This window comes from Tympanuchus pallidicinctus, unplaced genomic scaffold (genome assembly GCF_026119805.1).
Source record: "Tympanuchus pallidicinctus isolate F22 unplaced genomic scaffold, pur_lepc_1.0 scaffold3, whole genome shotgun sequence".
Classification (NCBI taxonomy): Eukaryota; Metazoa; Chordata; class Aves; order Galliformes; family Phasianidae; genus Tympanuchus; species Tympanuchus pallidicinctus.
In genome coordinates, this window is record NW_026294747.1 from 26,485,290 (window position 1) to 26,511,628 (window position 26,339).

The following is a 26,339-nucleotide window of genomic DNA, read 5'->3' on the forward strand; positions in this document are numbered from 1 at the left end:
TGTTTGACAATGACACTGGCTACCCTTACATACACTCATTATCTATCTGCACATCTTCCTTTAGACATCTCTTTAAGGGAAGAAAAATAATAGTCCTCCAAAGCAAGCAGTAAGAGCTGAGTGTCTCTCTCCCAGCACTTTACATTTAAAAGAAAGAACGTGCAGAAATAAAAGTCAGCTTTCCATCAAATTCCTCACCTGATGTAGTTTAAGTGACATTCGTATTCCAGGAACCACTACTTTCCTCAGCAATTCCATGTCAGCAAAGATCCACTCATCCCTAATTGAAGAGATACGGAAGTCGCCCTTAAAAAGGGCATGCAAGCCATACAAGAAGGATTCCAGATTACTGTTGAGGAAAAAAAAAAGTTTGTCCGTATAATTAATAAGGTAAGGAGATACTAAGCTGTACATGAAGGCATACCACTCTTCTCTATAAATAAGAGAGAAGATGGAAGGGAAAATACAAGTGAGCATTTGTGTAAGTAAAGTCTTGACACAAGGTGTCTACATGCACTAAAGTGAAGATGAATAAACTATATAGGCAAGTGACTATTTACATGGACTTGAGTAAACAGGAACTCTATGGAACACCTGATTTTATTCTGAAGATTATTAAAAGAAAAGGCTTGACTACAACACCTCAGTGGATCAATCAAGAATAAGATGTAGCCTCAGTCGTGGATGTTTTAGCATGAAATCAAGTCTTGATAGATAACTCATACTTAGTGACATCATTTACTTTTACTAAGCTAATGGGAGTCTAGTGAAAAATCAAATGCTCTGATCACTCTTGTGACTGCATATCTCTAAGATCTTCTTGGGGAAGCTCACTGGTACTTAGAAGAACATTTCCATCAAACTGAAGTAAAACAGTTTTTACTTTCAGAACTCAATCAGCTTTGAGGTTTTTTTTTTTCTATTGGTTATCGTTGGAGCTTAGCCACATCAGAAAGCTGACCTTCCAGTTGTTCTATAAAACAAAATGCTCAAATTCTAGTTCTACCTCACGTGCTTTGGTTATGTTTCTTTGGTTATGTTTCACTGGCTGTTAACATGAAGACAGATCACACAGCCTATCCGCCCAAGTTAAGGAAGGATGAAATTAACTAACTATCACCATTTTTCCTGAAGAAGTACTCATCCAATATATAATTTAGAATCTCAGAGGGAATTTGAGAAAGCAGAGTTTACAACAAGATTTTATTACCTAGACATATGATGTGAAGCTGTTCCCAATGCTCTCCGCCCCAGAACACAAAGCCCATAACACAGTGTAACCAGGGGTGAGTCTCTACTTGAATCCAGTGGCTTGCAGCAAGAAAAAAAAAAAAAAAAGTAAAAAGAGTTAAACATACGATATTAAAAAACTGCTCTAAGGAATAAAACACCCAAATGCATACAAAGGTACACAGGCCTTGTACATGTACCTACCTCATCAGCTACTCTATTCAGACTTTCACTATGAATTAAAAAAAAAAAAGCAAGTATTCCACATATTTGTAAAGATAGACAAGTACACATTATATTTTAAATAAGATGAATTGTAATTTGAAGGGATACATGCACTTTCCTCATTGTTATGGTGCACCCTGTATGCAAACTGTTGTTTAGCAAGAGTATGACATTACAACAAAAGTATTCTTAGTGAAAAAGCTGGATTCTTGCTTAGTGGTTAGGAGTACACAATTCTGAGTCAATTGAAAACTTGCCCAGACTACAGCTTATTCAGGGGAATTCACCCTCAGCTCAAAGCCATTTGGAGCTGCATGATGATCCACATGATTGTAGCAGCATTTAAGGGATTTTAATACGTCCACAATACGTTTCACAAAATAGTCACTTGATAGGAAATTATTTTCTTTGGCTGCTGTTTGTCATCTGACTACAAAACCCTTTAAGTCTTAATTCCTTTAAGATGGGCTGCTACCTAATCTTTTAGCTCCAGAAATAAAAAATTCTGAAGCTTCCAACAGTTCACGCAGAAAGTGAAATCAAATTATATTCCATCCTTTATTGTCAATCAATTCTTGCTCATTTCCAAACACTACCTAACTAGAGTACATACAACTTTTTGTGAACAGTAAAAGCACTCTCCTGCAAACACACTAGTGTTCCTATTTAAAAGGTGGCTTTGGAGGGGAAAAGAGTTAGAAACGGGATGATCGCTTTCACAAGCCAACAGTTCCAGTTGTCCAAAGCAAAGTTGTAGTAATAATCACTAACAAAAAGTTGGCAATCTTATAAAAGCCTGTCACAAGATTATATTAGGGTTCATTTGTGGACAGTGACATCTAAATATGCAACATCATAGAATCATCTACATAGACAAATGGTTGACCAGATTTCAGTTGATTCTTTTAAGCTGGTAACTGAAAAGGCAGTAGCAGACAGGTCACACTGTACACTTCCTTACTTACAGAAATTATTTAAATTCACGTACCTAGAGTAGAACATCAAAACAAAATAACATTTCAATTTTTTATTTTCTAAAAGATCAGTATTAAAACACTAATCTGAGGCAACAAGGAAGAAATGAGACAATTCCTGAATACTGAATACCTATCCTCACGTATTCATACCTACCTTTTCTCTTCGAGAGCAGCAATATTCTATCCAGTTCAAATAAATCATACAGAAACTCTCTCTTGAGATTCCTGCTAGACGGTGGTCATAATCTTCATCAATATTGGGGTTAAACGTTGGGTCTACATCAACATAATTGCGGTCTGTGCACAACCGCAGTCCTTCCTGCATTGTCTCATTAGCTAACCACTCCTCCACCTTGGGGGAAGTTGTGACATAATAGATGATTCCCTGAAACAGTAATTAAAAATCCATGAGTCAGTATTATTACAATAAAAAAATATTAATATAAATAAATTTATATAAAATAGATATAAAATAAATTTTTCAACTCATTCACAGACTTTCTTGATAACGAGGAAAAATGATACACAATAGAGCTTACTTAGCTCCCAGATGCAATAAATTCAACAGCAATATAGATCTGTGTATGTTAATATTTTCAATGACTCCCAAAAGTTTTTAAAGCATACACTTAAGGAGTAAGGGAAAGAAAAATAGATGGAGCAGGCTAATTGCAGAAGAACACATAAATGGGAATTCTTAATTGAGTGAACATGGATAGTATAGTTCTAAATAATTAAAATACTAAATTTAAAGGTGAGGCAGCTTAATAGTCATATTTGGAGAAAAACTTTGTGTGAATGTACCTCAGAAAAATTTAAACTTAAAATTTTTCACGACAGATCACAAATGGGGAAATAGATCATATAAGGGACCTAAAGCCTACACAGAAAATTTGCAGATTTAATAGGATCCTTCTCTGAGTAAAACAAAGATAAAGGAAAGAAACGACTTTGGCTCTTTCCAAGAGAGTCATACCAGCTACCATTTCATTTACAATGGCTATAGCATTTTGTTAATAGCCTTTCAGTTTCTAGTTCAGTTTCAGTGAGAAAGAACAGCCTCTTGGTCATTTTTCTGCTCTTACAACCAAATATCAATTATAATTGCCAGTACAGCAAACTCTGGCCTCTTTTGATGAAGCTGTTCATAAAGCTATAATTCATATCACACCCATGAAAACTAGTGGAAGTTCAATGCACAAAACCACCCCCCGCTATAATCCAGCCTAGCTTCCCCAGAGTTTATAGATATCTGACTCATACCTTCACGTAGTAAGTGGTGAGAATTTTCCGGAGATCAAAGACTTGCAGCATGGATGCCGCACTGTTGTCTGTGATACTGTAACCCTCCAGAACATACTTTGTCACAAGCACTTCCCAAGCCAGCCAACGCTGCCCAAATGCAGCATTAAATGAAAGCATGTGAGGAAGGTGACCAGGTTCACAGCAACAGAAACCTTCATCTTCCTCTACGCCTTCAGTGATGGCCTCTACTTCTCTTTGCTGACAATAAGTTCCTTAGGAAAGAGAAAACAATAAGATTAAATGCTTCATACAATTGTTTTAATGTTGACTTGCATTTACAAGTATTTACAAATCATATTAGAGTCCAATTATTTATCTGCAACACCAAGTTAACTACTTGACAGTGAAATAGAGATTTGGATAGTTTAATTTATCAGTGTAGGATCACACACATTCTAATTAGGTAGTTATGAATCAGTTATCATAGCCATATTGCATTAAATGTGAAGAGAGGCTTAGCATCAGATCTGTTAGAGGTTATTGTTCCTCAGGGGTCAGATGGCATAAAGTGGCCCCGAAGCTCAATTTTCAAAGTGAATAATTTATAGGATGGAACAGAAAATAACTGAAGTTTTCAGACCAAAAGACCTGTTTGTGCTGTAGACAGTTAAGGAAGGGCAACACACTCACCTCTGAATTCAAGCCCTCTCAGCTGGAAGGTGACCAAACCATTTCCTATCTCTATAAGGTGTACTAGTGCATTGAGGTAGTCAGAGGCAAGAATGAAGCAGTCCCCAGTACTGTAGTTTCCCCATCGACCCAACAATAAATCTCCACATAGGCTGTGCTGAAGGGAACGGGTTAAATGTTCATAGAAGATTGAATTCAGATTGTTATCATCTGAACCTGCAGGAAGATTGAATTTTGGTTATCATCTACATTTGCAGAAAAACTCAAGCTGGAATGTCAATTATCAATCCACACCAAGTCTTACATTCTTCTCAACAGTGTTGTTTCAAGGCTATCAACCTCGTGCCCTCTGTTCCTACCCCAGCTCTCTAAACAACTACTCTGAATAACTGCTAAGTGAAGTTCAATACTTTTGACAAAAATTTTTCCCTCTTACTCCTCCATTTTCCAAATTATTCTTTCAGTTTAACTCATGCATCTCTCACCAATCTACTCCATATAATAATGTGCAAAAGCAAAGCTCAAAAGTATCTCAACAACAACTGCTGTATAGGTCTCATCATCATAACATTGAGACGTCCTCAAATAATGTTTAGCTTTTTGGTTGCTTAAGAATAAAGAAGCAAAACAACTTAATACTGCAATTATAGATGAAGAAAAAGTAAAGCAGAGATACACAAAGGTAAAAAAGAAACAAGAAAAGTGCATAGAAAAGTAAACAATGAAGTAAGGAGAGAGATAATGAAGGAAAAAAATAACAGGAGATGACAAAGGTCCAGTAGGGTTTGGAAAAAAAAAAAAAAAAAGAACTCGGAAGACAAACTGGGAAATCCCAGAAATCCCATAAGAAACAAACATTTGTATCTTTGTTCCTTGTGAGCGTGTTAGTAAGTACAGAACAAAAACACACAAAAGCTACCTGGATTTCGATCAAGCTGCGAAGCCAATCTTGTATTTGAATGATCCACACGCTTCGTGCTGAAATTAAAATGAAGTGTTCTTAATGAAATTTATTACTGTAAGAAAATCTATGGGAAGAAACCACTGCTAACAGAAATTGATAGAACTATTCCCAGTGAAATATTTCTAAAAATTTTTCTTTTTTTCTTCTTTAAGTATTTTATATCCCTCTGTACTCAGCCCTGATTAGGCAACACCTTGAGTATTGTGTTCAGCTTTGGGTCCCTCACTCAAGAACTCAAAACTCTGAAGCCCCAGACCTTGTTCAGAGGAGGGCAATGAAGCTGCTGAGGGGTCTTGAGCACAAGTCTTATGAGGAGCTGCTGAGGGAACTGGGATTGTTCAGTCTGGGAAAGAGGAGGCTCGGGGGAGACCTTATAGCTTTCTACAACTACTTGAAAGGAGGCTGTGTTGAGGCGGGGGGTCAGCTCTTTCCCCAATAGGACTAGAGGAATGGCCTCAAGTTGCACCAGGGAAAGTTCAGGTTGGATGTTAGGAAAAACATTTTTTCTGAAAGTGTGGTCAGGTTCTAGAACAGGCTGCCCACGGAAGTGGCAGAGTCACCATCCATGGAAGCTTTGAAGAAATATTTACATGTTGCACTGAGGCACATAGTTGTGCGAACCATTAGTGATAGGTGGACAGTTGGACTGGATGATCTCAGAAGTCTTTTCCAACCTTGGTGATTCTACAATTCTATTTTCTGCCTATAATAGCATTATGACTCTGTAATTAATGAAGCCTGTATGCAGTCACAATATATCTTTAGCCGTAGATCTAAGTGTAACTGTTTTCTTAGCCAGATATCACAAAGCTTTAGATGTGACAACTACACTTAAGTAATTTACCAACATAACTAATATTCTGTCAAAAATGGGGGACTTCAGAGAAATAAAACACAAAGAGGTAATCTGACATGAATAATCTTCTAATGGCATCTTGATCATACAAGGATTTTAAGATTTTATATTGAGGTTAACCAGTTTTAGCCGTGAAATGGACAATAATGAGGAGAAGTCAAATACAGTTAATGTACTCTCCCAACAGTCTTTTTAAAATAAACTCATGCTTTGAATGCAATTGCACTTTATAAAGCTATAATTTTGATGCTTAAAAAACAATACCAAAATTGCATACCTCTTGGTAGCAATTACCTAAGAAGCCAATGTAAATGCTGCTAGAATAAAAACAATTGCTATGCCATTTCAGAAAGAAGATTAGTGCTCTAATTTTCTTCAGGAAAAATAAGATAGCAGCACTTCAAGGTGAACACTCATTTAGCCTTAGTTCCACATTTAAGTAAAACAAAGGACACAGTCTTTAAAAGTCTTATTTCACCTACTTGTAGTCTCTTTCCCAGAATTTGACAGGTCTGGCATAAGAAGTGATAAATATTGCACTTCCCAGGAAAGGATTCAGTGGAGTAGAGAAGAATGCTGACACAGCTGCTTGGACAAATAACATTGCAGAATCTGTAGGATAACAGGGTTAAGGAAAACAAAGCAGCAAAAACTTTCCTCAAGCGTCGGTAACAATACGTGAAGTATACAGCAGCACCAAGTAAGAAAAAAGAACACAATCTCCAAGAAATATTGTGCAGCAAAGTATCTTTACAGTTTCTCCAGTTGTCAAAGGGATTACTTTTGCTTTTGAAAACAGAAATAATTAACGGCATTTGTTGTACAATTTTCAGATAATTACCATCAAATCTAACATGACACTAAATTGATACTCTATTCAATGCTGCCTACACAAACAATACTCACAATCTGAAATCACATGGTTAGTGACTCTTGAAAAAGGGAATGGAACGTCAAAGGAAAACTTGTTATTTTCCCAGTTGTTTAATTCCTATGCTTTTTATGTTAGAATTCTGTTCCTACTTTGTCTGCTGCTGTTCAACTTATAATATTGTAGCAAGGTAGAAAGCATGCTGTTTTTCATAAATGTTCATTGGACTAACCTGCTCATTCGTGAGATATATCTCATAATACATAATGATTATAACATAACCTTCAGAATGTATAAATAAATACCTTCCCCCCCCAAAATTCAGCAATTACAAAGGATACGTGGCACAGCAAAAGGCTGGGCAAAAGCATGGAAGGCAGATCCCCATGTTATCTGCCAGGGAGCAATGTAGGTATATACAAATCTCAACTTATAAAAGAGTTCCCAAAGCTGTAGGAAAGTGGAGAGAAAAAAAAAAAAAAAAAAAAAAAAGCATTTTCACTGAAAATCAACATACTTTGGAGTACAGTAAATACACTTTGGAGTTTACTGGTCCTAGAGTTCTTGCTGGTGTACAAGAAGCCTTTGGACTTACAATAAGGATGCAATTATGAAGTGAGTCACATTAATACGCACTACATTGTTCTACCAACAGAAACTTAAGAGATTTTTAGAAAGACTCAAGTGCTGTCTCAACAAAACATAAGTGCTTTGAGAAGGAGAAGTCTAATCAATATGCTGTAAGAACTGTTAAAGTGCCAACAGGACTAATGATCTGAAGATCAGCTATCAGTTAAGGGTATGGCCAGTTTTCCCTTTTGGATGACTTGGAACACAGAGAGTTAAAAGTTACCTTGCTGAAGAGTATGGACATGAAGAAGAGATCTAGCAGCATGGTCTCAGTAAAACTTTTGTAATCAAAAGTAAAGAAGAGCACTGTGAAAATAACAGTGACGTACTGGCACGTTGGGCTACTGAATGATGAACGCAGTAACTTCAAGCCAGCTATTGTGATCATTAAAGCACCCAACCTGAATAGAAATTAACAGAAAACAGTAATTTATTTGCTGCCTGAAAGGCTATGTTTATAGACCACCTAAATTGTTGTTCCCATGCAATGTCAATCTCCATCAAACTCAGGGTTTGTATTTGGATTTTGTTCATTTGCCTTGGATGGTTGGTGGTATGTGAGCATTTACTTATTTTAAAAGACACTTTCACTTTTTCTTTAGAGGTTACTAACCAAAGGATCAACATTATTTGTAAAACAGTCTTGCTAAGTAATACTAGAGGTATCCTTGTTTTCTGAACAGAAATAAAGCCTTAAATTTAGGTTATCAATATTAAGATGCAAAAATGCTGGAAGTGCTCCAGATTAATCAGCAAGAGGATGTTACTGTACACCAATTATCATTATTTCCTGCATGGCTATACAGACCTAGGTTGTACAGGAAGAAATGCAACTTAATGGGTTTTTTCTGTTTGTTTGTTTGTTTGTTTTTAATTATTATTACTTTTCCCTCAGAGATAGTAACTGATGGATCAGAAGGTTATACAAATAATGTTAGAATCTTGAATTTGCAGGCTGGATAATCATATTACAGACTGCATATCAACAAGAAAATTCTTCTATCACAATGCTAGGTAACTCTTCAATTACCAATCTTTATAGTATATACTATGATTTGAATGATTTTTCTTTGTGTAGGTTCCTATTTCAAAACTGCAACATTCCATTTTGTTTAATGCCAACAAGGTGACTCATTTCTACATAAGCTTTCAAATGAAGAAAAACTGTATTTATTCCTTTCCTTAGTGTTCAGGCAATAGCATTAGCTGTCTTCCCATTGATTCCACAACTATTTCAATTCCCACCAGAACAGACACATTCAGATTACTTGATAGCTTTTTATACTTACTCAGTATCCAGTTTCTTTGGACTAGCAATACTCTTAGCACTGCTACTAAGCTCATTGAGGACTATCAATGGATAGATAATATTCTTCTCTATAAAAAGGAGCCAAATGTGAAGCTTCTCAAACCACATAACATGCGCAGCATCTATCAGGAGATATTAAAAAGATAAGATTGCACTGATAGATCAAATCAGGTAACAGAATCTGGATTCTTGATCCAAGTCATTTTATGATTAAACAAAGAACAAAAGTATCCAGTTAGATATTAATAGAAAACTACTTTGTTGTTAAATGTGTGAATAACACCAATAAGAACCAAATTTATCCTAAGATGAAATCTTAGAGAAGTACTTCTCTGAAGCACTTGAAAACTAGTATCTTGAAAAAACATCTACCTAAATAATTTTTAGAAAAAACTGAATGTTTTCCATCAAGGTAATCATTAACACAAACCTTGAAACTTACAGCACAGTCCTCAAAATCTTAGTGGGACTGCTCTGAAATATATGATAATATAGCACATATAACATAGCATCATAATCACTTCAAAGTGCCACAGAATCGAAGTATGACGAAGCGACCAAATAAAACATAACTAAATCAGGTGCCAAGAAATATTCCGCTGGTGACAATAATAAAGGAAGAAGCTGAAGTGTGGCAATCATTAACACAAGTTGGTTAGCAACTACTGCAAATTCAGAACGTATCACTAGTGGTACTTACTTCGGACTTCAAACTGATAGTATTCCTTGGTTTTCAGCAGCGGGTGAGAAAAGCAATGCCAAGGAAGTTGCTTTCGGAGTTGAGGCAGAACGTAATGGGTCACAAAGCCTACCGTACCCACCAATGCATAGAGAACATAACTTAAAATAGGCTAAAGAAGAGAAGAATTGAAGAAATTAAGATTTGTGTTCTATAATAAAAAAATAGAAGAAATTAAAAAAAACTATACACTAACACAACACTTTCTCCAACACATGTTGCTCACATAATCTGGGCATATATTTCGTGAGTAACTGTACTGCCAACTTAAAGATAAACAGGAAATGCCCAAGAACAAAAACTTTATTTCTAAGAATTTTCCACTAAGTTTAGAAGCATTTTAAAGCAAAAATAATACACCAATCTTCCTTCACAGTCCATTACTTTTTACTCATCTGCATTTCATTAGATAAATAATAAAGCTACAATCCTCTAAAGACAAATCCACTTTCCATTTTCACCTGTTGGATAAAAGAGGTATAAGAAAAAATAAATCACCACCTCTTATATTCTCAAGGAGAATGTGAATAAGAAATCTTCAATTAAGACCAAACTCCTTTATGACACTCAAGAAACATCACCATAATTGAATAGTCTGAAGACTGAATTTCACAATAACATCTCCTATATGCTTTAAATTAGTGGATATACCTAAGTAAAATCAGAATTTTCTTTATCTTGTTATAACAGTATAACTTTATCTTGTTATAACTCTCAAAACCTAATTCTATTGCACTACACAAAGGTAAAGACCATAAAGCCAAGTTTCTCAAATGTGGAAGAATATAAAATTCAGGAGGAGCACTGTTGTCCAAACATACAATAGAAGAGAGAATCCCCTTAGGAAAGCCTTGCACACCTTCCCAAATGGAACACTGAAAATAAAACATCTGAAAATCTAAAGCTACCTATATTTATATGTATAGTATATAGTATAGGTATATATATATACACCTATATATAGGTATAATTTATATAGATATAAGATATATATATATAGTGTGTGTGAAATGCTTTTAAAATATGTACGAGAAACTTTCACTTGTCTGAAATAAGGCTGTTCATAAGCTAACTGACATTGTCATTTGAGGAATATTGAAATAAGTCAGTAACTGCAATTCTTAGACAAATGCCTTTATTAAACGAATTCAAGTACAGGATACGGTGCTGTGTAACCATCATTAAGTAGGATGCATATATACACTTTAAAGATACCCAAAGCAGAAGTATTACCTAGAGTGACAAGTCAAAAAGCACCCTAAATCTCAGATTTTCTGAAGTCCTGAAAACAAGCATTTCTGGAAATGGCTACTCCTTGCCCTGCACTCCATTGCCACATTAGCACGCACACAGTTTCTGAGTCAGTGTTCACCCTCACAAACTTTAATAATCAAACCTTTTCTATTTTTCTTTACACCAACTTAACAGAGACAGATTAAGAGAGGGCAGTTTGTGTCAGGTCTAATGCAAACTAAGAAATGCAACAAACAAAAGCCAACAAACCTAACCACTTAAGAATTTGACACAAAAAGCTGAAATGTAAAAATGATCAGTCACACCCTTGTCACATTACAAATTTAAGGATAACCTAAATCTCTTCATTCTGGTAATGCCACCGCTCTGCTAAGTGTTATGTATCATCAGAATATTTGTATACAGAAAACTAATAGAACACTTGATGGAACACCTTACCTGTAAAACTGTAAATACTGTACTGACGTGAATTGCAAAATAGAGTACACCAATGACTATACACACAATCAGGTCAGACTGCAATCGTTCACTCTGGAAAGTCAAAACAAAATAATTTTAGCAAGCATCAGTTTGGTTGTCCTCTTCAGAATCTTAATGTGCATCAGCAGTAATAGTGAAACTGATTAAAAGAAACTCCAATGATGCCAGTGTTAACAGCTTCCAGTGAAGTTATCAGAAATGTCACAAGGGCACTGATCCAAATAAGTTAACTGCAAAGATATCTACTCAAAGTGTGACAGGACAAATTAATATACTCAATACACTCTCATTCAGGACCATTAAGGGTTATATATAGCAGTGAAAAAAGCTGACAATGCTAACCAAATTTTCCAGATGTGATCTGTGAATTGCTATGATCTGTGAATAAAGCAATTAAGAACTCTCAAGACAGCTGCCCAGACAAAGCTAACTACCTGGCAGAACAACTCTCTCTCCTTTCTCCTCCTCTACAGAAGGGCAAAGGATGGCTTTGGAAAGACCAATGAACCTGAATTTTCTGTTATCTCAAAAAAAAATGCAATAGAAGCTACACTTTGGGAAAGGATAACAAAAACCCAAGAAAATGATTAGCATCAAGCTAGTCACAAGAGGGCGATATAGGCTCAGGGTCATTAGAAGTCACAGTCTTCCAAGTTTAGACTTGCTCCCACTATAAACACACACAGAACAGCATTACAGAATAAACTACTCTAAAATCAGAAAAATACTTATGCAGAGCAATTATTACTTCAAGGTCTTAACCTTTTGGGATGCAGGTTGTTTTTTTTTTTTCTGCAATAGAAGAAATTCTACATTTTAAAAACACTGAAAGTCATCCTCAGCTCCCCCACTCTCCCAGCAACTAAAGATATTGAGTTACAGCTCCCATACAGTCTTTCTGTCCTACTGCTGTTAAGACTATGATTTCTCTGTTTGTAGTTTCCACACATTTGAATCACATCATACTTGTGTCTGCTGTACTAGGAGAAATCTGTTGATACTGTTAATCCTTTAGAGCCAGACCAACTCAAGGAGATAGTCTTTTGCAAAAGTTAAATTTGCCAAGTCTTTTATTTACTGCTCCAGATTAGACTGAATTAAAAAACAAGTGATTAAAAAAGCCTACTTACCACAGAATTTCTAAGCTTTTCAGGTAGAGGATCTTTCACTTCAGACAGAGGATCCTCAGGGTTTTTGTCTTCAGAATTAGGAAAAAATTTTGATTGCACTAAAGAGCTTGAAGAAAGACAAAAAGAACCTATTGAAAAGCATGAACTACTCTGCTGTTAGAAGAGTAACAAAATCAGAAGATTTATTTACTGCAAGCTTATTACAAAAAAAGCACCAGTATATTAGTACTTCCACATGGAAAAGTTTATTTATAACAAGATCTCAATTTTAGAAGAGCACCAGTCCTCCAGCTACACAAAGAGAGAACTTGAACTGCTGTATGAATAAATCTAGCTGCTTATTTTTCTAGGGACTGGGTAACAAATAATTGGACAAATGCTGAATTTCTAAACTGTGATCAAACTACTCATGAAACTAAACTTTAGCATGTAAGTAATAAAACAAAAGCTCTACATGCTTCAAAGTTCAGACACAACCTGAACACATCAGTTAGAGAACAAAGAATTCCCCTGACTTAAATCCAACTGATAAATTTTCTGGTGATCCTGCATGAACACTCAGGTACAAATCTCTGATCTCTCTATCTACAGAAGAGGCTCTGATTACATGACTCAGACAACTGCTCAAATTCATCCAGCACTATAGCTACATTTAAATCCAAGTTCAAGCTCTGCCTAACCACGTTTGTGCCAAATGAGCCTTTACTGGCTATTCTGTGGAAGCCACATTTCTCCTACTGTAAGTATTTCGTTTTACATACATAACTACTAACTGGTAAGTACTCTCATCATCGAATCAATACACCCCAACACAGATGAACAAGACTGTTTCCCCATTTTGGATGGGTGCACAAACACTGGTCTGTATCCAAGATCAAATTTTAATTTGTTCTTGGACCATACATTCAAGGGAAGAATGCAGTATCAAATTAAGCAAGAAAGTATAGTCCAAGAAAAATCCACAAGTGGACTTAAGCTTAAACTAGTACTTTCAGCACCTCTTTAATCATTACAAATCATTGCTACACAAATGCACTAGCAGTAAGCTGGCACACGACTGGTAATGAGAAAGCATCTGAATCAGACTTTAGCTGTAAAGAAAGGTTGCCCTTCAAAGGAGAAAGCAGGTGCAAAATTTGAAAGTTTCCTTTTAAAGTACTGAACCAATATCATATGATTTTTGACAACTCCAACGTCAGTTTAATATTTTGTATCTAAAATCCCTTTGAGACTTGCTTCTTCCTTGAAAAATGATCCAAAAAGAGCCACTTACAAAAGCACAGAAGGGTCACTACTTTGTCTGCTGAGATGATATGACATTGCCACTAACAAACCACAAAATATGGAGAAGAGAACTGGAATATGCTGCCCATCCCAAGAATCCTGGAGAAAAAAAAAATATAAATAAGGAGGAGGCAAAGTATTTAACACTTATCTGCCACATAAGAACTCCATGTTTCATAATACAAGAATGGAAATACATAAATAATCACTCTACAATTCCACAAATAAATTGGAATTCCATCAGAAAAACACTATTCAATATTTAACTATAGGTTAGAAGTTCTAACAGTCTACACTCCTTAGGGCTACACTATCTTAATCATTTAGTAGTCCTGAGTTTTCGTAACACTCAAGAATTTCATACATTCCCCAGGAGCACATCCTTAGAACTGCATTTTTAGTCACTTTCTCTAACAGCTTTTTGCTGTCTGCAGAATGAAAAAGAACCAGAATCAAACACAATGGCATTTTAAGGAAAGGCTGCTTGTTTGTGTAGGCAGACATACATTGTCACTTTGACACTGGAAACCCTTTCCTATCTCTTTTCAAATAAACACAGATCTGAAAACACTGTTTATAGTTTATATCACCAGAAAAAAAATATTTAAGAAGAACCCTATTTTAGGTCGAAGGAGGTGATCCTCCCCCTCTACTCTGCCCTGGTAAGACCTCATCTGGAGTACTGCGTCCAGTTCTGGGCTCCCCAGTACAAAAAAGACAAGGATCTCTTGGAAAGAGTCCAGCAGAGGGCCACGAAGATGGTGAAGGGCCTGGAGCATCTCTCCTATGAGGAAAGGCTGAGTGATCTGGGTCTGTTCAGCCTTGAGAAAAGGAGACTGAGAGGGGACCTGATCCAGGTCTATAAATATCTAAGGTGTGGGGGGCAGAATGGCGAGGCCGGACTCTGTTCAGTGGTGAGTGGAGACAGGACAAGGGGAAACGGCTGGAAACTGCAGCATAGGAAGTTCTGCACAAATGTGCGCAAGAACTTCTTTACAGTGAGGTGACGGAGCACTGGAACAGGCTGCCCAGGGAGGTGGTGGAGTCTCCTTCTCTGGAGATGTTCAAGACCTGCCTGGACGCCTACCTGTGTGACCTGCTGTAGGGAACCTGCTTTGGCAGGGGGGTTGGACTCAATGATCTCTGGAGGTCCCTTCCAACCCCTACAATTCTGTGATTCTGTGATTCTGTGACATTAACACATCAATACATAATAACTCTATAAGAAATAAGGAAGTTCCATGATTGTTACAAGAATTAACACAGAACAGAACTGAAGGTAAGGGTCATGTTTTAGGGAAATAACAGCCTGGTAGCACATAAATAGATCACCTTTTAAAAGCCAAAGTCTGCTTTGCTCCTACTTTCCATCTGTTTCACTGATACAAAAGCTAAGGAAATATAAAACTTTACCAAATCAGACTAATATTTCTAATTCATTTTCTGCACATTTGAGATTGAAGGAAAAAGAACAAAATTCAAAACATGAACGTATGCTGTGTGTGCAGTTTGCTTACCTTCAGGGCACCATAGCACAGTCCGTACAACAACGCTACTGCCACAATACTACAGATGAAACTGTAAAGTGCTGCAAGCAGGCTTGTGGTAGCTAGACATCATAGTGGAAGAAAAGGCATTATGTAATTAGCTTAGAATATGAAAGACTTCAAGTTGTTTAAAGAAGTCAGTTCAGCTCCCCCCCCCCCCCCCCGATATTAAAAATACAACCCACAAAAATGTATCCACGTTCCCTTCGAAGATAAAAATTATTTTTATGGCTTCATTTACATCTTCATTAATTCAACAGCGTTACCATGTGAATGGCTAACACTGCAAGGGAAACAAGTACAAGTAGTATAGTCTTCAACAGACTAAGTAGGCCGGTAATTCTATTCCTCAGTAACTGATCAGAACTAGAACCTTTTTAAAATGCAGTTAGTATTCCATACGTACAGGTCATGAATATGGACGGTGTAATCATTAATTTCTTTTACTAACCCAATCTAATGCTTTTGTCAATGCTGTGGACAAACACACTCACCATTGCCACCAAAGACATGAATATCCAGCTGTTCACAGAGATACATCACAAATGTATTCACCTGAGGCAGGAGACCAATGAAGAATACTATGGGGAAGCATAGTGTAAACACTACAGGGGGAAAGAAAAAAATGAGTTGAAAAAGTGATGATTATATAAAAAATACTGCATGTTAACGTACTCTTCAGTTTAAGCTCTAGGGTACCACATGCTACATTTCTCATACATTTCTCAAATTTCTACCAGATTGAATATAGGGGTTACACTTCTCTCATAGAAGTGACTGAAATGACTGAATATAGAGGTTACACTGACCAAGATTCAGAAGTTGTTTTGTTTAGTTTTGTGTTTTAATTCAGTTCTAATCATTACAGAAACTCACACAGGCCAATTCAGACTTTAAGTTAAAAAAACCTTGCTGATATTTTTTTGAACAGATTATGAGATTTGTACATTTTCATTATTGTATAAAAAGCTTCCATAAGCCTAGCTGCCTACTTTTAATTATACAAGTTAACAACAGCCACACCAATTTAAGAGATGCCAATCATTTCATCTCTAGGTTGCCTGTTACTAATAATGCCTGACAATTCTACTCATTTACCCATTCCATTTCTTAAAAATAAGTAAAAAAAAAAAAATTATGTTGTCCTGATACTAAATTACATATTTTAAAGTGAAAATAGACAACTTGACATGAACCATTAAAATCTCTGCAAATTACAGGATTAATACAATAAAGATAAATAAATGATACAATTGCATTACATAGAATGGTCACAGTCCCATCCTGGGCAAACGCTTGCTTTCCACCTTAAGGAAAAAAACATGCAGAAACTATCGTCCTCTCTACAAACAGGAGGGGAATCAACTCTTTGAAAGGGTAGATAATAGCAAGACAAGGAGAAATGGTTTTAAGTTGAGGCAGGGAAGATTTAGGTTGGGTGACAGGGGGAAGTTCTTTACAGAGAGAGTGGTGAGGTGCTGGCACAGGCTGCCCAGAGAGGTTGTGGATGCCCCATGCCTGGAGGTGTTCAAGGCCAGGTTGAATGGGGCCCTGGGCAGCCTGGTCTAGTATTAAATGGGGAGGTTGGTGGCTCTGCCCCTGGCAGGGGCATTGGAGATTCATGACCTTTGAGGATCCTTCCAACCCTGGCCATTCTGTGATTCCCCACAAGTGTTATGTTTAAATCTGCTTCTCATGTGATAAGCTTTCAGTTCTGAAATATCAAACCATGAAAATCATCTTAGCAGACTAAATCTGACAGGACTTTCTGCAATCTTAGAGACTTGTAGCTTCAGTGACCACAGAGTTGGAGCTATCTTGCTCAGAATCACAAGTCTCAATTTTAAGTTTCTGATGTCCATTCAATATCTACTGAATGGTTGTATAGTAAAGGCATCACTCCTACTTGATGAAGTTAAAAAACTAAAGCTGTTTTAAAACACTTAGGTTCAAGACTTGGGAAAAACAAATTCTAATTTTTACTGATACAAGTCAGGGAATACATGCCTAAGGACCAGCTACTCAGGACCTGAAGAAAATATTTCAGAATTCTCAAATCATTACTCATGGAAATCTATATAGCAGGCAAACAACTTAGCGTTATCAGACTGGGTGGTTAAAATGTGTCATCATCAAGGTCTGAACGATTAACTATCTTACATCAGTTGTGAACAAAATTAGAAAATAAATATGCAAAAATACAATCTATAAAGAGCAGTCTAGCAAAAACTCAACATTTCTGATGGCTTTTGAAGTCCTCAACAGAACTATTCTCTCATGGGCACCATTTAGGAGAACAGAAATCACCTACTGTTGGATCAGATTCAGACTAAATGATGAAGTTTGATTTGTGGAATAGGTGAAAATTTCTATCAGACGTCATGTGTGGTAAGGACACACCAATGGCATTATCTAAACACAAAGTCTGCCTTTCACCTGTGCTGTTCTAATTGCTGTTCCTGGGAATGGGAAAAAAAGCAGCTGAGTATTTTCCTCTGTGCTAACAAAGTATTTGCTACTAGCCAGCTTCCTCTGTGAAACAAAGATTTCTGAAACAGCATTTCAGCAACAACATGAAGAACAACAGCAACAACCCAAAGGCAGAGCAGGAAGGAGTTTTAGGGAGGACTTGGGGTTACGCAAGTTTTGTCTGTAAATTTACACACAAAAAAAAAAAAAAAGAAAAAGAAAAAGAAAAAAGAGCTGCATTCAGCACACTTCAAAAAGTCTGGAAGGTGAAGATCCCAGCACAACTTCCTAAAGCTGAAAAAGAGTAAGCACTTTTAAAAAGGTCTTTCTTCAGAATGCCCATACCATCCATATATAAGGTTTTCTATTTAGGTATGGGGATATGGATATATACTATGAAAATGACTCAAAGTGGTGAGAAAAGATTTCCGAGGTCAACAGAGAATAAACAAAGGGAAAAACAGGCCAGTTTTAAGGAAACAAAACAAAAAAACAGTCTGCTGGATTAACTTCTTTTACCATAGCAGATACAAAACAAAGAATACCAGTACGTGATTAGCTCCACAAAAGATATAGAAAAGCAGCTTTGAAATGGTGTGGACAACACTGCTCATAAATAAGAGGCTCAGATCTTCTCCCTCTGAGCACTTAAATATAGTTTTACTATGCACGAGGCATAAAAATCAGAATGTTCTTAAAAAGAAATCAAGCAATAAATAATAATTCTCAGAGCGCCCAAGTCGGTAACTCTTATTAATCAAAGGAAATAATAATCAAGACCAATGTTTTTTTTTTCTTGGAAAAAAAGACTCTCCTAAAGCAGAAGCAAGCAGTCATAATATTTAATTATTGTATTGCTTCACACGCAGATGTTTTGATGTAATTGAAGGGCTGCAATGAAAAACCAGGTGTGTTCAAAATTAGGCATTAAGAAAGATTTAATCCGCTTATAATGTATTTAATAATTGTGTCCATACTGTCCTACTCAACTGCTAAATAAAAATAACCTGCTCTGAGAGAGTCCCAGCTCATTTGTGACAAAGTTCTCTGCAAGAGAATGGGCTATGCAAGTTCAAATCATAACATGTGCCCCATCCCTGGAGGCATCCAAAGCCAGGCTGGATGTGACCTTGGGCAGCCTGATCTAGAGGGTGGAAACCCTGCCCATGGCAGAAGACTTGGGAACCAATAATCTCTAACGTCCCTTCCAACCCAAGCCACTCTAAAATTCTATGATTTAATTACTGAGCAGGTAGGTCCCAGCACAGGGTAGCATAACAACATTCAAGAGCAAAGAAGGGCAAGTTCATGGCCAACAATGGAAAAATCAGATAAGAAAGATTTGTATAGCTTTTTAATTATGACACCATTTTACCTGACAGCTCTTCAGTTTGTGACAGCAAAGCTATAGAAAGGAACAATTATCCTATAAACATCAGTAAGCTGAAGTTCCTCTCTCCAAAGAAAACCAAATGAACGGCAGTTAGGCGACAGCGCAACAGCATCACAGCAAGGTTCAATGTGTGAAGAATAGAACAGCTCTACTGTGGTGAAGTAAAAAATTCAAATTAAAGGAAAAGCCACTCACCTATAACTAAGTCCCTGGCTGACAGCAGGAGCAATGGGTTGGTGAAAGCCATTCCATACAACTTGAATCTCGTTGTAGATATGTTTCTGCTGCCATAATCCAACAGCCAAATAAGACCACAACATAAACAGAAATATACAGGCCTACTATAGGCTATGATACGATTATGACCCTGTTTAAAAAACAAAAAATATTTCACGATTAGAAGAAAACCTATTTTGTGTTCAACCTGTTACAGTTTCAGATCAAAATTATTTTTTGCTCATTGACTACTCCTACAGTGTGTTGTCACCTCTTTTTTCATAAAATCCTTAATCCTTCCTTAATCCTTAATCCTTCATCCTTAAAATATTGTCTTGCAGGGATGGTTTTTGTAGCTTTGATCTATATAATGAGTACACAAATACACAGACTCAGTTATTTTTACACTTTTTCTCACCTGAATTTCCAAGTTTTCACAACACTAAATGTCAGAAAAACTCTGCTGAAGCTTCATAAGCAAGAGAACAATATTTTGACTAAAAAGCAATTGATGTTTATTACTCAGATACTGTTCCTGCTGAAAATGAAAGCATTTCTGTATCCATTAAAATACACAACTTACTGCCTAAAATAATATGAATGATGTGCTTCAGAGGAATAAAGCTTTACAGTGTCATGTTTAGGATGTTACAAAACTATTTTGTCCTCGCAAGCTAGAAGATGCTCAATAAAATATAAACATTGTTCAACATTACCACATTAACACTTTCATGCTCAAATTAAAACTCACTAGAGTACTGCATACTCAGCCTAAGAGAGTTAGCAAATAGTCTGTGAGCACGCTAATACAACTGAATGATCTACAAGGCTAGAACAGCATATCTACAAAGCTTTGCTACTTCATTCTACAACAAATCAAAATGCTAAAAATATTTTTCTCTGTTACTGCTAGAATGCTAAAGATTCATTCAATAACTTATCCTTATACTGTTCTACAGCACAAGTTGCCTTGAAACTGTAGAGGAACTCTTTATAAGAGACTGTAATGATACGACAAAAGGGAATGGTTTAAACTTAAACAGAGAAGATTTAGGTAAAATGCTGGGAGGAAATTTTTTACTCAAAGTGGTGAAACACTGGCAAGGGCTGCCCAGAGAAATTATGCATAGCTCATCCCTGAAGGTATTCAAAGCCAAGTTGGATGGGGCTCTAGGCAACCTGATGTAGAAGTAGAAGATGCTCCTGCCCGTGTCAGGGAATTGGAATTAGACATTCCAACAAATTAACAGCCAGCAGCGTGCTCTTGCAGCCTGGAAGGCCATCAGTAACCTGGGCTGCATCAGAAGAGGAGTGGCAAGTAGGGAGAGGGAGGTGATGGTCCTCCTGTACTCTGCCCTTGTAAGGCCCCGTCTGGACTGCTGTGTCCAAGCCTGGGGGCTGCAGTACAGGAAGGATGCAAAGCCATTGGAGCAGGTCTAGGGGAGGGCTACAAAGATAAACGAAGGGCTGGAGCACCCCTATCAAGAAAGGCTGAGGGAGCTGGGATTGTTTGGTTTGGAGAAGACCCCTGCGAGACCTCACTGCAGCCTTATAGTACTTAAAAGGAGCTTACAACCAAGAAGGGAACTAGCTTTTAACACTGCCTGATAATCTGTCTGACAGGACAGAGCAGAGCGGCTTTAAATGTAGGGGAGATTTAGGTTAGATACTATTAAGAAATTCTTCCCTCACAGGGTGGTGAGACATTGGAACAGGCTGTCCAGAGAACCTGTTGAAGCCCCATTCCTGGAAGCATACAAGACCAGGTTGGATAGGACACTGGGCAGCCTCATATGGTGGTTGGCCATGACAAGGGGATCTCTCAGGTCTCCTCCAACCTAAACCATTCTATGATTTTATGATTCTTAGTCCCCTCCATCCCAAACCATTCCATAATTCTGTGATAAAACAGAAAGGACGGGATTTGCTAAAAATAAAAAGCATGGAAAGGAAAAAAAATATAGCATAAATTCCCTTATCACATACTAAGAGAATATAAGCCTCTTGTACCTTATAAGAAGTCATATAAGAAAAATGGCATAACATCAAGAAGATCAATTCTTTGTGGAAATTTTACATCTGCAGGGTTAATAGAGGTATATGCCTATGACTTACATGTCGAGGGGAAGAAGAATCTGGTTGAACACTCTGAAACCAAAAAGAGGGAAGTTATCCACTCTACAGTAAGTACATTTTACTCCTCTCTTCCCATCCCTTTCTCTTTTCCACCTTAATAGTTCTATCATAAAGAAAGAATCTTTCTTAATTTCAATATTCCTTACGTACCATTAACACTTGCCTGATAAAAATGTCTAATAAAAACTAACTCAACTGATTAAAAACATGTTTAGAAGCAATTGCATAATACGAAAGCATTGAGGTACATCAGCTTAAAAAGAAGAAACATACAAAATCACATTTAGTTTGTGGGTTTCTTTTTAAGCAGTATGATTTTGTTTCTCTTTCAGAAAACAAAAAGTGAGAGCACAACAAATAAAGGACTGTTTAACAAACATGCAGAACTATTCCAGTGAAATGATCTTCCATAACCATCTATCAAACTCTCCACTAAGGTGAATTTTGTTTATTTATTTTTTAAAAACAATAAACACGTACTTTTTCTTTAGCTCCAAATAGCCTGCAACATCCAATCTAAATTATTTCTACTGTTTACACAAATGAAGATAGAAATTGAAATACCTTCAACAGTGAGTACTGACAACTGGCTATAACCAGGCAGAACTGGAAGACCCAGATATCCTTGAAAAAGCCCTCAATAAGAAGTACAGAGCCCAGAAATGCAACTAGAATTGCTAGGATGACAGCTAACACATTTTCAAGGATCTCACGATTCCTGTATGAAAGGGGGAAAAAAAAAGTATTAAAAACCAATTGTGTTTAGAAAAAGGTGGAAGAGAACAGCAAAGGTCAGAAGTTAACAACAGATATGCTGTTGGTAGCAAAGTAGTTAAGAATTGTGTAAATTATTTTAGTACTCTTAGCAAAGATAAGAGCTGCCGGAATAACCAGCAATAGCAATTAGTTTCTTATGAAATCATCCTCTATAAAGCCACACTACTGCACTGAACACTTCAAGAAAGGTCATTACCAAAGTGTGAATACTTGATACGTTCCCAAAGCTGGTAACTGGAGGTTGATGTTTATTTTATGCCACTAAGTAAATGGAGCAGGGACAGCAGGTTACAGCATTACATGACTCTTTGGAAGAACGCTTTGGGACATCATGTACATTGTCTACTTGCTGAAACAATTACACACATACGCAGGTTCTAGTACCCGCCAGTTTGCTCATTGAGAAGCTTACTTTCTAGCATTAAAAATAGATCAAACAATGAGAGATTTGTTGCTTAAGATATCATTCTCACACTAACACAAAGTGAGAGAGAGGGCTTCTTCTAGCATTCTTGAAGAAATAAAAAGTAGCTTTTGCTATTTTAGAAACAAAAAATTATTTTGGTATTATTATTTCATCTTTCACAGTATAGTAAAAGCATTCCTAAAAGGAATCCTCACAGCTCATTTCCATTTTTTCATCTTTAATTATTGAAGTCTAGCAATATACAAGGACCTCACCTATCAAATAAAGCCAGAAGAGTTAATCTATCAAAATTTATGCTAATCCAAAGCTTAGGCAGTATCCAAAAACGATAGTACTGCTTGACTTTTTGAGCTGCTTCCTCTTGAGGTTGCAAGTGGTCCTGAAGGTCAGGGCTCAGGTCAATATCTTGCTGCTCCAGTAGATCTGTATCTATGGTTAGCAGCCTGTTCAACCTGATCTGGGGAAGAGAAAGCTAAAAGAAAGTCAGTATTAACAGAAGTTCCTTCTTATGTATCACTGCATTCTATTGAATGCTGCCTTGAAAAAAAAAAAACAAAAAGCACTATAATTATTTAGTTTCAGTTTTAAGAAATTAGATTTTAAACTGATCTGTGACGTTTACTTACTTTTTCTGCCCTTACTATGGTAAATGAAGAGCACTAGCAGCAATAACAGTTCCCACTCAATACAACTGTGGCATTTTAGCATATGCCTCACTTCAAAGTACATATGTACTAGGCACATTATCCCACTTACTCTGAAAACTTCGAATTTGAAGACTAGTAAACTGATACATGAGCAGTAATAATGCATATAAGAACAATACAAAGTTCTGAGTTAAAACAAATTATAGACCATTTCTTATAGTCAACTAATCTGCATGCACATCCATGCTGAATGGTTGGTTTTGCATGACAAAGCCACATGTACAGCCATCAGTGGTCAAATTCATTGCATTCAGATTATACTGAGAGACATACAAAAAAACTTCAACCCTAACCTGTCCAGTACTGCTTATGATTGACTCTAGTTGCTCAGTATTCTGCATTCTGTTACTTTAGAATTTTCTTCAATTCACAGTAGTACTAACATCTAAGGAGAATACTCATAGCTAAAAAAAACCACCATTATGCACTTACATACCGTTTAACTCAGTTTTTACATTAACAGGCCAAGAAATTCCTTAATGCACTGACCTTTACGAATTCTACAATTAAAATATCACTTAATGAATAAGTTAACGACTGTTAAGGCAAAAAAATAAAATACTCAAGTCATACTTAAAGTGCTGACATTATACAGTTATATATTACAATTAAAAACTCATTTTTGTAGCTTTTTTAAAATTCCTTACAGTATCAGTATACAGTAACTATCCTCAGCCAGCTACTCCTTCCTAGAAAGATACTAAAAAGAACTAACAAAGGAGGAACATCCACTTTCTAAAGGAATTTAAAAGCCCATTTCAGATGAGCTGTGTTAGAAAGCAGGTGCTTCTGCAGTTTTTTGAAGTTCTGATCTCTTAAAAGGTAGAATCAATTTAATGTATCATTTCTCACATTAGTAATCAGTCAATGTTCCCCCTTTGGATACGTGGGCTCAGCTTTTATATATATAGTTAATTTGCCTTATACAAAAGCACCCCCACACATATCCTCAGTGGAACCACATTGGCAGTTACATGTCAGGGGCTGGAAATTAAACAAAGTTCTAGTAGGCACTAAATGAAGATCGCATTCCTGATCAAAAGCATGGTTGGGTAGATTGAGGTTGCTCATTCTTTTCTCAAATGTGAAAACAAAATGTATTCTTCTCCCTTGATTAGGTTAGCAGAAACTTAATATATTTCACTTCATCTTCCTAGCTTAAGAATTATGATCTTAGGGATTTTGACCATCTGCAGTGTTTTTGTATAGAAACTGAAGCAGTAGAGTTCAGAATTATAAGCACAGATACATGTGGAGTTGACAACAACATAAAAGAGGTCAGAAAACTATGGAATTCCAAATCCACTTGCAGTATGAAAAAGCTTCTGCGTTTCTCCATTCACTCTTTCCACTGTAATTAAACTTCATACAGCAGATTCCACTGAAAAATGTCTAAACTCCATTCAGGGAAACTGCTAACATTCCCTTTGTTCAGAACACAAACAAGATTTCTTCTTTCTGCCACAGTATACTTTTGCAGTGGAAAGAAGTGCAGCTTTGTTCACATCATCCAGTAATCTCTGGACAAAGTATCTCAGAATATCCCAAACAAGGACAGAGATTTAGATTCTAATTACCATGCTTTAGATCAGTGGAAAAATTTAAATTTAAAAAAATTTAAAATTTACATTTTAAACTGCTACCCAAAAAAGATGAATTTGTATGTATATTCAATGACAGCTGAATAGTACCAGTTTATCTTCACTGAAACTCAAGTAAAAAACCTTCTTAAAATGGACAACCACTGCATACGATGATTAATCAGATAAATAGAACTGTCAAGTCTTCTGATTTTTTGCATGCTTTAAAAATAAATAAGACAAACTTACTAGATCATGTGGGTAAAAGTGAACTGAGGTAGAACTCGATACGTGAGAGTCCGTGTCACTATAAGAACAGGGGGAAAGACTTCATATTATAAAACTACATTTGATTCCAAAAGGCCACTAATTTACTACTGTCCTAAATTAATTCTGACCACTTGCAAATTTTAGCTAAATGTCGTCCTCTAGATTTTTCTTTAGATCACATATTTAAAATACATGTATCCACAAAGGCCTAGTGAATAACCAGGAAAGAAAAAAAACTTTGATAAGGACCTTGCATACTGCACTAAGTATCTGTAGTACATCAGGATCACTCTTCACCCTTACACTTGGTTTAACTTTCCCAACACATGATTTGACCAGGCAGCCCATAAGTTCTCTACATAGATTACAATGATGAAAATTACTCCTTTAAAAAATAACAAAACAAAACAAAAAAAATCCACAAATATATTTTATAATCTGCTAACTACTGATGTGTAAACACACAACACTAAGTCAGTGAGGTGTCTCCTGGGTGTTCACGGTTTGTTAACTGAACACTGTTTTTACCAAGTCCCAAAACTGACAAAAGTAGTATACATTGAAATATACTGACTTAAGTTGTTTCAGAAAAAATGCAAACTTTAAGCAAAACTTAAACTTCTGCCATAAAGAGCAAAATTACTTCACAATTTCCATTTGTTAGTGAGGAAGAGAAACTTCTTGCTGTAAAAGAGTCCATATCCAACCACTGCACTCCCCCCCCCATAATTTTGTATAGCATTTGGCTGTGTTTTTCATGTAAATTCCACAGCTGTAAGACTAGTATCAAACTTACGTAAATTCCCTTTCAGTTCCTTGCTTTAAAATAAAAGTAAACATTTCTTAATATTTTATTTCACTGAAACTATCATCCTGATAATCGATTATTTCGATTTGACCAGTTTGTTCCTTTCATTAGCATGTACAGCTTCA

The 26,339-nt window shown here is 36.4% G+C and overlaps 1 protein-coding gene across 11 annotated transcripts in view; it reads right to left on the reverse strand.

The window, feature by feature from the left end:
* The window catches only part of PCNX1 (pecanex 1), an 86,791-nt gene that overhangs the window by 14,026 nt on the left and 46,426 nt on the right, over positions 1–26,339 (reverse strand). For 8 of the 11 annotated variants that reach the window (XM_052693636.1, XM_052693635.1, XM_052693638.1 and 5 more), the window contains 21 exons: positions 25,386–25,443; positions 23,104–23,321; positions 22,210–22,363; positions 21,625–21,657; positions 19,489–19,660; positions 15,926–16,036; positions 15,402–15,493; positions 13,874–13,983; positions 12,601–12,706; positions 11,429–11,521; positions 9,698–9,848; positions 8,978–9,119; positions 7,912–8,089; positions 7,400–7,508; positions 6,670–6,799; positions 5,287–5,345; positions 4,368–4,583; positions 3,696–3,949; positions 2,587–2,817; positions 1,211–1,311; positions 199–349 (listed from right to left, as the gene is read on the reverse strand). In XM_052693636.1, coding sequence (XP_052549596.1) covers positions 199–349; positions 1,211–1,311; positions 2,587–2,817; positions 3,696–3,949; positions 4,368–4,583; positions 5,287–5,345; positions 6,670–6,799; positions 7,400–7,508; positions 7,912–8,089; positions 8,978–9,119; positions 9,698–9,848; positions 11,429–11,521; positions 12,601–12,706; positions 13,874–13,983; positions 15,402–15,493; positions 15,926–16,036; positions 19,489–19,660; positions 21,625–21,657; positions 22,210–22,363; positions 23,104–23,321; positions 25,386–25,443 — 2,869 coding nt within the window. The remainder of the gene's footprint in view (positions 1–198; positions 350–1,210; positions 1,312–2,586; positions 2,818–3,695; positions 3,950–4,367; positions 4,584–5,286; positions 5,346–6,669; positions 6,800–7,399; positions 7,509–7,911; positions 8,090–8,977; positions 9,120–9,697; positions 9,849–11,428; positions 11,522–12,600; positions 12,707–13,873; positions 13,984–15,401; positions 15,494–15,925; positions 16,037–19,488; positions 19,661–21,624; positions 21,658–22,209; positions 22,364–23,103; positions 23,322–25,385; positions 25,444–26,339) is intronic. The other 3 variants (XM_052693637.1, XM_052693641.1, XM_052693639.1) reach the window with 1 other exon arrangement.